The sequence below is a fragment of the Protopterus annectens genome, chromosome 10.part0 (genome assembly GCF_019279795.1).
Source record: "Protopterus annectens isolate FY-2018-M chromosome 10.part0, PAN1.0, whole genome shotgun sequence".
Taxonomy (NCBI): domain Eukaryota; kingdom Metazoa; phylum Chordata; order Ceratodontiformes; family Protopteridae; genus Protopterus; species Protopterus annectens.
The window spans coordinates 1,081,178,701-1,081,188,772 of record NC_056744.1 but is presented as its reverse complement, the minus strand read 5'-3'; the positions used below and the strand labels follow the sequence as shown (position 1 = coordinate 1,081,188,772).

General features: G+C 37.8%; 1 protein-coding gene across 1 annotated transcript in view; it reads left to right on the top strand.

Annotated features, from left to right (window-relative positions):
- Nucleotides 1-1,207: 1,207 nt before the first annotated feature.
- Nucleotides 1,208-10,072, top strand: part of PDZK1IP1 (PDZK1 interacting protein 1) — a 52,457-nt gene continuing 43,592 nt past the window's right edge. Inside the window, exon 1 of the mRNA XM_044085824.1 lies at nucleotides 1,208-1,430. Within this exon, the coding sequence (XP_043941759.1) occupies nucleotides 1,316-1,430 (115 nt within the window). The 5' untranslated portion in view covers nucleotides 1,208-1,315. The remainder of the gene's footprint in view (nucleotides 1,431-10,072) is intronic.

Genomic DNA, 10,072 nt, shown 5'->3' with positions numbered 1-10,072 from the left:
TGCTGATGGTTGTAAGCCATTTGCTGCTTTGCCAAGACACGTAGTCACACACCATATATATATTACAATGCATGCACAACACTATAAATATCCTTTTTTAATCCCTTCCTGCAACCCTAACCTGAAAACACATACACACACTCATCAGACATGCACTATACTAAACCTATATCCATCCCTTCCTGTAATCCTAACCTGCAAACATTCACATAACAATATTTATATTTATATCCAGATATAGATATAGTGTAGATATTAATAGTGTGAGATATATATATATATATATATATATATATATATATGTGTGTGTGTGTCTACTTTAGTATATCGAAATGCCACATCATTGAATTTTAATTCATTGAGACCAGTTCATCGAAACCTCACTATATCGACAACTCAAATCGAGTCTCATTTCTTTGAACCTACTCTTGCAGATGTTCCCAGAAAGGATTGTGAAAATAAATAGATGCTACTCAAAAGGATGTAACTTTAACTACAGGTTTTAGTACCATTGCTATAGCAGTCAGTGATGGATGATCACGCTGCAGTTATAAGAGAAGTTCCTGCACTGCAAAACAGTATGAAAGAAAAACATTATTGCTGTTTAACATTTTGAATGAAAATCATGGTACAGTGGGGTATCAGGAAGTTTACCCTTACCCTACTGTAGTGCGATCATGGAGTTGGTATATAAAATATACAGGGGGCCCCCACATAGGGGCGTGCATAACTGTTGATATAGCTATAGTTTTTTGTTAAATTATGTTCAGACACACACACACACACACACACACACACACACACACACACACACACACACACACACACGCAAACACACACACACACATACACACACACACAAAAAAAACAACACCATACACAGATGTATAAATTTACATATAAAAAAGTGTTATATAATGGTAGTGGCTTCCTGGTCCCTGGACACTAGAGACAAGCAATACATATCATTGTGCAGTATAATTTTAAATAAACAGCAGTTAAAGGGATTAAAGAAGAATTTGCAGCTCCTTTTTTCCCTGCATTCTGGAAAAGTGCCAGATTAGTCAACTAAGAAGCATTTACAGTAAAGAAACAAAGAGTGATTATACAGAAAAATAAGCATTAATCAAGTCCTGCAAACACCCACAATCGTGTGCTTGATAGCTAGTGATTACTTCCAAGGTGAGAGTTAAATCATTTACAAGGCCTACATCTGGGGGTGGAGCACACATTGTATCTGTTTTGTGATTGCATTAGTGTTACTTTTCCAACTCTGGAGAAAAAATAAGCAGCCCATTGTTGTTGCAGTTATAGTATGACAGAGAACAGATCAACCAAAGAAAGAACGCTGAAGCCTCTAGCAATGGTTTCTTTTCACCTGGCATTGCTTTGTGTTTTATTTAATCTGGATTCAGCTGAAGCCCAGAATGGTAAGTAAAAATACACATCACTTGCTTTACTAAACACTGTGTGAAACTCTGTCTGTATATATAATATATATATGTGTGTGTGTGTGTGTGTGTGTGTGTGTGTGTGTTTGTGTGTGTGTGTGTGTGTGTGTGTGTGTGTTTAAATATATATGTATAACACTTTTTATGTATTTAAAGCTGTTAGGGCACTGGATGACAAAGGGCCCTTGGTCAGTTATAACCTACAAACATCAGTTCACCAAAAAATGTTTTGTGGAGAAGAAGTTCAGTAAATTTCAGACAGAGCCTGCAGAGGTTGTGCCTGTGCTGCACAGAGGAGGAGTGTATTTAACACTGTCCAAGTCCTAGTCTTACTTTAGATTTACTGTTACATATTTTAGTGGAAACTGTGTCCAGTATTTTGTGAAAGGAAACAAAAACAGAAATTGAAACATTTACAGATAGTTTGAATAATGGCAAAAACGTAGCAGCAAAATGAAGCCCGCATTTGTTCAGTTACATTTAAGTAGTTAAAGGCATGCATTGCACAGTTCTTTGGAGGTGCACAAAAAAGCTATGCTTACTGAGACCTTTTCTAGCTTACAGTCCATTTGAGATGTACATTACAGACAAAAGACGTATAAGGATATTTTGCATTTAATTTTCGACCAGTTACTTTTAACTTCTGGGAAAGGGAATGTGATGGAGCCATGTAGCTGTTATGTACAGCTGTGCATATTAAAACTTTTAAATAAATTCTCACTTAATTATAGATGTTCTTTTATAATGATGTTGGGCTATTTCCTTAGATTTCCTCTGCTTATGCATTCACAAACATCCATTCCCTTTCTCCCTCCTGCTCCTTTCTCTTCTACTGAGAAACTGCATTCAGACTCTCATATGGTGTGGGTGTTTGTCTTCTCCATTTCATTTCTGCCTTACTTTCCATCATGGCATCAGCCTTCTCTTATCATCCCCGCTGTCTTCTGTCTTACCAAAGATTTGATGCATGCAGAGCAGTTTCTTGCAGTCATTTAACTCTGAACATATGTATTGTATTTGGAGGTACACTTCCAACCTGATATAATTGTCCTGGGTATGTTCCCCCATGGCGATGTTACCAGCTGATACTAAATACTAATGTTCCAGTACTGATAATATGAGGACTTAGAACTTTCCTGTTTTCAAAATTAATATACTGAATATAATGCCCAAATAATCTTTGTTAATGTACCTGAGCACACATACTATGAACAGGAAATAACATTAAAAACAAAGAAACAAATTCAGTTTTTGAAACCACAAATATGGCAGTTTACTTAATGGGACATGTTTTCTATGGTGTTGCTCAGACAACAGTTAACAATTAAATTAATGAATCATTGTCACTAAAGAACAAAGGTCTTCCAATACAAACCAACTAGATTCTGCTGAAGCAATGGCTCAGTTAGTAATATTTAACCTTTGTCATTCCAGAGTTGCCATGAATAGAAAGTAAAGATTTTTCTAGTGGAAGATATTGAAGATGATGGCACAGGCATATTTTTCCATCCAAATATATGGTTCAGATTTTGAATGGCTACTATATAAGTAGATATACACATAGGTGGTAAAGACTAGTAGTTTTAGGTTCTAAAAAAGTAAGATAACTGTAATGGAGGCAGCCAACTGTTTTAAAGTAGCAAATACAGATGGAAATCTAATAGAACCTTTTGTGATATAATCATGAAAACCAAGTAATTCGGGGCATTAAGTGATATGTTTATTATGCGTTATTCTTGTTTTTAATTTAAATGGGATATATAAGTTCATTAAATGTAATAAAATACTTCTCCTTACTTTTACCAGTATTGAAAGCATCACAGAAACTGCAGGTCGCACAGCATAGCACAAGTTCGGTATTCATTTTGTATCTACTGTGTACATATATGTTATTACTAAAGTGATTGTCTTTGCCTTCAACTCCTTTTTTCCATTTTTAAGTGGGGTTGGGATGTCACATCAACAGTAGACAATTTGACCAAATTACCTAGAGCCAAAGATTACACTGCCGAGTGATGTGTCATTTAACCGTTATTAATATATCAGCACACATAAGTGGCCACTTCTCATCCACTAGTAACATTATTATATGACTTAAAGATGTGAGTGGTTCTATTTTTTTGGTTACAGCTGATATTACATCTTTGTATACTGTTATTCCACAGGACATTGGACTTAAAAGAAGGTGTCTTAGGAAATGATTTAGACATACAGGAGGTTCTTTTCAGGCATGATCTGAGCTGTTTTCAGAGTGGCTAAACTTATTAATTAAAATGAGTACATTATCATCATCGGTGTTCTTCATATTCATCACTGCTGCAGTAGTTATATGGACTATATCCTGCCAAAGGTATAACAGCCAGCTAGCTTCCAAAGCTTCACGGCACCTTTCATGCACTGAAACGGAGCTCAAGGAGCTCAAGCTGGGCTGAGTAAAAGACAAGTTTGGGTGCAAAGCCCGACAGAGCTTTACTGTCGCTGAAGAATACGCTCCTCTGAGGCTTTTGAGGTTTGAAGGTCGTATTGTGCTTTCCTTAGCATTTTCTTATTTTCTTTTTTTTTCTTATTTTACCTGATGTTTTATTACTTTCCTCTTCAGGAAGGATATGTTAAAGCTAGGAGTGTCATGTTTTAATGGATTGTCTCGAGACTGTAATCTACTTTTAAACCGAGCACTCATTGTTTCTGTCACTTTAAAAGTAGTGTTATCTAACAGATAAACTATTTTATGTGGAGAAATTGTGTTTATTTTAAAGTTGTGAGGATGCCATAGTGTTTGAAAATGCTTTTTACTATGTTTTTTTTTTATTATCAAAAACAATACCTTTTTTGGACTGGTAGTTTTACTGGCATTGTTGCTTGTTTTCCACAAGATAGAGACACTATTTTTGGCTTGACCATGGAACAGATTGTCACCCCCATGGTCAGTACTTCTTTCAGCCACAAAAAGAAAAAAAGTTAAGCAAACAAAACCTTGTCACCACAACAGGGTAACAATTTCCCTCAGCTCCAGGTGAATGGCTCAGCTCTGGCCATTTGTTGTACCTCAGACCACTCATCTTTTACCAAGATCCCTCTGGTATATGACCTACAGCCACAATGGACTGGGGGTTAGCCACGTTCTCTGTTGGGGTCCCCTCAGTGGGTTATGGAGAACCACTCTTGTTGGTCATGGGAGAAGGAACAGGGAACATTTCCCTGCTGTGTCCTGTGGCCATATTTGTGGAAGTAGTGGCTGCCATTAGTAACACGGTTGGCCCCATTTTTCCTGTCGAAAAGAAACAGAAAACCAAGCATGTATCTACTCCTATTCAAATTTCTTTGGATACGAGTAGTTTACTGGGACTGGCTCAGGGTATGATTTTGACTATTAATCCTTTTTGTAGAGTAGTTTCCTGTAAAAGAAAGAGAGATGCCTCCTTTCCTGAAGAGGTTCAAGATTCTGTATCTGAGCAGGAAGAGATAGGGATGGATTCAAGTTTTGTCCTCACATTTCTGATTCAAACTCAGAGGAGAGCTTTTTACTGATTCTTCCTGTGGGAGTTTCTCTCTTTCTGAGACTATTGCTAGAATGTGCCAGTATTTTCAATGGGAGAGCACTGAGGTTTCTCAGTCTCTCAAAAAACACTATGAGTTGTTACAGAAGGATTTTTGAGAACCTACACCCATTCCTCCTGTTCTGTCTGCTTTAGAGGACACGTGCCTTACTACCTGCAATTTTCCTGATAGTCAGACAGCTGTCCATAAAAATGCAGCTAGTATGCATAAAGTTCTTCAGTCTTGTAAATTTGTATACACTATTCCCAAACAAGACCCATCAGCTATAACCTTAGCTAACTCTTCTGCTGTTAACCACATAGTTAATCCCAATCCTACTCTTTCTAATAAGGATGGTAAAATTATTGATAAGTATGGGGAAAAAGTACATACTTATGCAACTTTGAATTTCAAATTTTTAAATCATCAGTTAAAGTTTATTCTGACATATTGTGAAGTGTTTTTATCTACAGTTTCTTCTTGTGAAGAAAAATCTGCTTTAAATAACTTAGTATGTGTATGACTCAATACTTCTTGCAGGGTTGTGGGCCACTGTTACAGTTGGAAGGAGGTTTGCTTGGCTTCTTTATCAGTACTTTCCCGATGATGTTAAAAATGTGATTTTAAATTCCCCTTTGGATAGAGATTTAGTGTTTGGCCCATCTGCTGCAGAGATGATCAAAATATTTGATGAAAGCGGCAAGCTGACCCAAAAAATCTCTTAAGTTTTTCAGCTCTCTTTTTTCAAATTTTCCAAGGGATGTTTTTTTTTTCTCCTTCAACAATTTCATGAAAAAATGGAATTATCAATTTCAACATAATTCAGGTAAACAGATTTTGAAGAATAAGTGGCAAGGAGGTTCCAAAACGAAATCTCAAACCTCCCCAAACCAAAGACATTCCAGTAAGTCTGAATGACTATTCAAGAGCAGGGACGTCGGGAGGCATATGCACTGTACCGATTTCAGTACAACTTCTTTAGAAGAGGGGGTAGCTTTTTTAATAAAAAAAAAAATTACATATTTTTCAAAACAGCATTGGCTCCTTTAAGTTACATTTCATGGCTACATACTAGCCAGTCGGAATTGAGCTTCACGTCATGTCCGGCTGGCTGGCATCAAGCGGGAAATGTGCATAGCTTAAACCAGCTGTCTGTGAGCAGGAAATGTTAGTTTGAATGTTTTGGATTATGTGAAAGGCAATCACATGATGAACGGAATGGATTATCGTTGTGGGAAATGTGCATAACTTGAACCAGCTGGCTGTGAGCGAGATATATTAGCTGGATGTATTATGTGAAGGACAAGGCAATCGGAATGGATTAGCATTGGGGGTGTGTGTGTGTGTGTGTGAGAAAATGCCCCCCCCCACATAATACACCTGCTGGCTATAGGTGTTCAGACTCAAACCCTGTACCTTTGCTTCAGGGTAAGAAGAGCCTAAAGTCCCTAACCACCACCATTTCTGAACTTTGTTCAGATTTGTTTTTCTAAGAGTTGTGAACTGTGGTGATTTCTGAACTTTGTTCAGATTTGTTTTTCTAAGAGTTGTGAACTATGGTGAGAAGTGAGAACTGACGTTGTATTTCCCCATTATTGTTTTTGTTGTTTGTCCAGGTTTGTTGCGCTAAGGTGTGAAGTGAGAACTGAATTTGCATACCCTCATTATTGGCTTTGTTTGCCCAGGTTTTTTTGTGCTAAGAGGTTGAGAGCTATCTAAATGATAATCATTAAGTTTCAGTCTTCCTGTTTTTCAAACTGCTGATTTAGCATAGTGGTATGTTGCATTGACTGCAGTGTATATGGTTCTGGGTTCAAGACATGCATGGTGATAACACAGCATTTTATTCTAGCAACTTTCCAAAATTATACAAGCAATGTTTAAAATGTGTCTCTGGTTTTTGGGCTTTTGCCCCCCTCCCCCCTGATAAATGTTGGCTTTTTCCAGATTTCTGGTGCTGCAAAGTTTAGAGACACAGCTGAGTGTCGAGTACATTTTACAAGGAGCTGAGAGCTGCAGGGGAACTAAAGTTTAGTGCTGCTTATGCTGAGTCTGCTTGTGCTGTTAATAGCACAACAGGTAGTGTACTTGCTTTCAATGAAGAAGGCTGTGGTTTCTTCTCCCACAGTAGGTAGATACATTGCTGATACTGTACTGTGTTGTAAAGGGGGGTGGATGCTGTAGTCCTTTTTGGCGAAGATATCTAGTAGTAACTATGAACCTGTTATCAGTTTGCCATCCATTCCCTATTGCAATATTACTAGCGTATCATTTTTTTTTTTTAATGCAACATAGGCAATTTATTCCTCAAGGGCAACAGGCACTTTATTTGTAGATGAAACCATGAAATATAAAGTTGTTTGCTACCAGCAGCCTCTTCATTAGTTACAGATTTCTTTAATGTGGAATTATGCAGATGGCTTTTACTAGTTCAGAGATTGTGCATATTTACTGATACTGGTGGACTGTAGAAGTTTGAGTAGACTTTTATGATGGAAATGTTCTGAACTGGGCTGTTTTGTCATTATTGGTGCATGCATTTTGTTTCATTGTTTACTGGAAAAATGTTCAAAACAATAAATTTAAAATGCTGTCTAACAGCTATACTGTATTGTACAAGGAATATAATTTAATACAGTCAGGAAGGTGTATCTCCCCCTAATAATCCCTCCGCAAAATAGCAATTTTGGAAGAAAACGTGGAGGGTTTACAATTACAAATAACTGTAACGATTGGAGTTATACATTACTTTTATTTCAGAAATGCATGTAGATTCTCTAATTTTGTCAGCTGCTCAAGTTAACAGTGCTCATATTAAAATGGTGTCCCTTCTTTGACAGGTTCCCAGCTGTATTGTCTGACTATTTTATATTTTTACATCACATTTTTGGTCCGTTTTTCATAAAATTGCGGTTTTCTGGCAAATTAGTGGCAAATCATTAAAGACTGAAGTTAGAAAATAATGGCAGACATTTGAGTTTCAGATTTCATACCTTTCAGAAAATTCGTACTAATGCAAGACCAACTACTATTCTATTATCTTTCTAAATTTATAAGAGCAATATTTAAAAAAATGTCCTTATTTTTGGGCCTTTGCCTCAGTTTTATTTATGGGTTTGTTGCTCTAAGAGGTTGAGAGGTCTTTATGTGTGTGTGTGTGTGTGTGTGTGTGTGTGTGTGTGTGTGTGTGTGTGTGTGTGTGTGTGTGTGTGTGTGTGTGTGTGTGAGGTAGGTAGGTAGCATACCTCTCAACTATCCAAATTTTGCAGAATGTCCAGATTTTTGCCCCAGATTTTTTGTCTGTTCCTCATAAATTTTGTGATTTTCTAGAAAATCATTGAAGGCTGAAGTTGCTAAATAATTACAGACATTTGAGTTTCAGACCATGTCCTTTAGGAAAATTCATACTAGCACAAATCCTGTTATTCTAGAAACTTTCTCATACTAGGACAAATCCTGTTATTCTAGCAACTTTCTAAGTTCACAAGAGCATTATTTAATGTCTGTCCCTGTTTATTTTAGGCTCTGTCCATATTTCTTGCACTAAGAGGTAGGTAGGGGTGTGTGTGTGAATGAAACACCCTAGTTAGGGGTAGCAGGTGGTTAGTAATTTACTCAAGCTCAAAAGCTGTACCTTGGTTACAGAAAACCAAAGCATGAATCCCCTACCCAAACTACCATGCTGCATTTTTCAAAGAACTGACTTTCAGGTTCATTTTCAATTCAAGGAACAGAGTTTGAGTGAATCTATATTATATTACTGAAGAGGCATTACAGCGAATGCCTCTTCATCGACACTAAAAGAGCGAACTGCGAATTACGAGAATGGCCGTAGCTTGGCTGGGAAGGGGGGTAGCAGTTTGAGAGCTGTGAGTACAAATTTGAAAATCCTAGCTACACCCCTGTTCAAGAGAACTTGTAACCCCTCCCACTTGGCCCTCTCTCTCCCAAAAAGTCTGAATCTCTATTATTTTTCCCTTTCACAGCAAATTGTTTCAGACAAATGGGTTCTGAAAATCATTCATCAGAGTTACAGATGGCAGTGGGAAGAAATTCATCCTTTCCAGGGGGTCATTCCTTATCCTGCAGATCAGACTGTTTTGTTACCACCTGTTCCTCATCGCACACTGTCCCAAGGAGTGATAGAACCAGTTCCTCCTTCCGAGGTGGGGAAGGGGTTTTATTCATCACATTTTTATTCATCCACACTTCAGGCATTTCTTAAGGTTTTATGTGTCTGGAGCAAGTTACCAGTTCTCTGCCTTACCCTTTGGACTATGCACTGCACCAAGAGTGTTCACAAAGTGTCTAGCTATAGTTATAGCTCATTGCAGGCTACAGGGTGTCCACATTTTCCATATTTAGGTGACTTACTTATCTGCAGGGTCTTTTTCAAAATGTCAGGAATTTCTCTCTTGGGTGAGAGATTTCTTACACAAGCTGGATTCCAGAAGAACATTCAGAAGTTTTTCTTGACTCCTTCACACAGGGTTGTATTCCTTGGATGTCAACTAGACACCTCAGTCCAAACATTTTTTCTTCCACAGGAAAAATCAAACCTTTATTTAGACCTGTTTCTAAGGTTTTCCACTCAGACTTCAGTCAGTGCGAGGGAATACCTCAGGATTTTAGGTCTCATGATATCTATGATTCTCATGATACCCCTGGCAAGACTCCACATAAGAAAGATACAGTGGTATCTGAAATCTCTTTGGTCCCAGCATCAACACCCTTTGTCTTTTCAGATCCCTGTATTGGGGTTTTTCAGAAGAGAAATCCCTTGGTGGAGACAACAGATATCTTTAAATCAAGATCTCTCTTTCTCCCACTCTGTTCCAAAGCAGTCAGTCACCACAGATTCTTCAGACATTGCTTGGGGAGCTATTTCAGGAGAAATAACAGTGCAGGGGGTGTGGGACACCAAGGACAGATGCAAGAACAAAAATACCAAGGAGATGCTTGCCTGATCAAGGCGCTCATTTCTCCGAACCATCTTTGGTCTCTGGGACCTCTTTAAGTGGTTCCAGACAATACCACAGTGATGTGGTATATCAACAAGCAAGAGGGAACCAGGTTGTACCTCC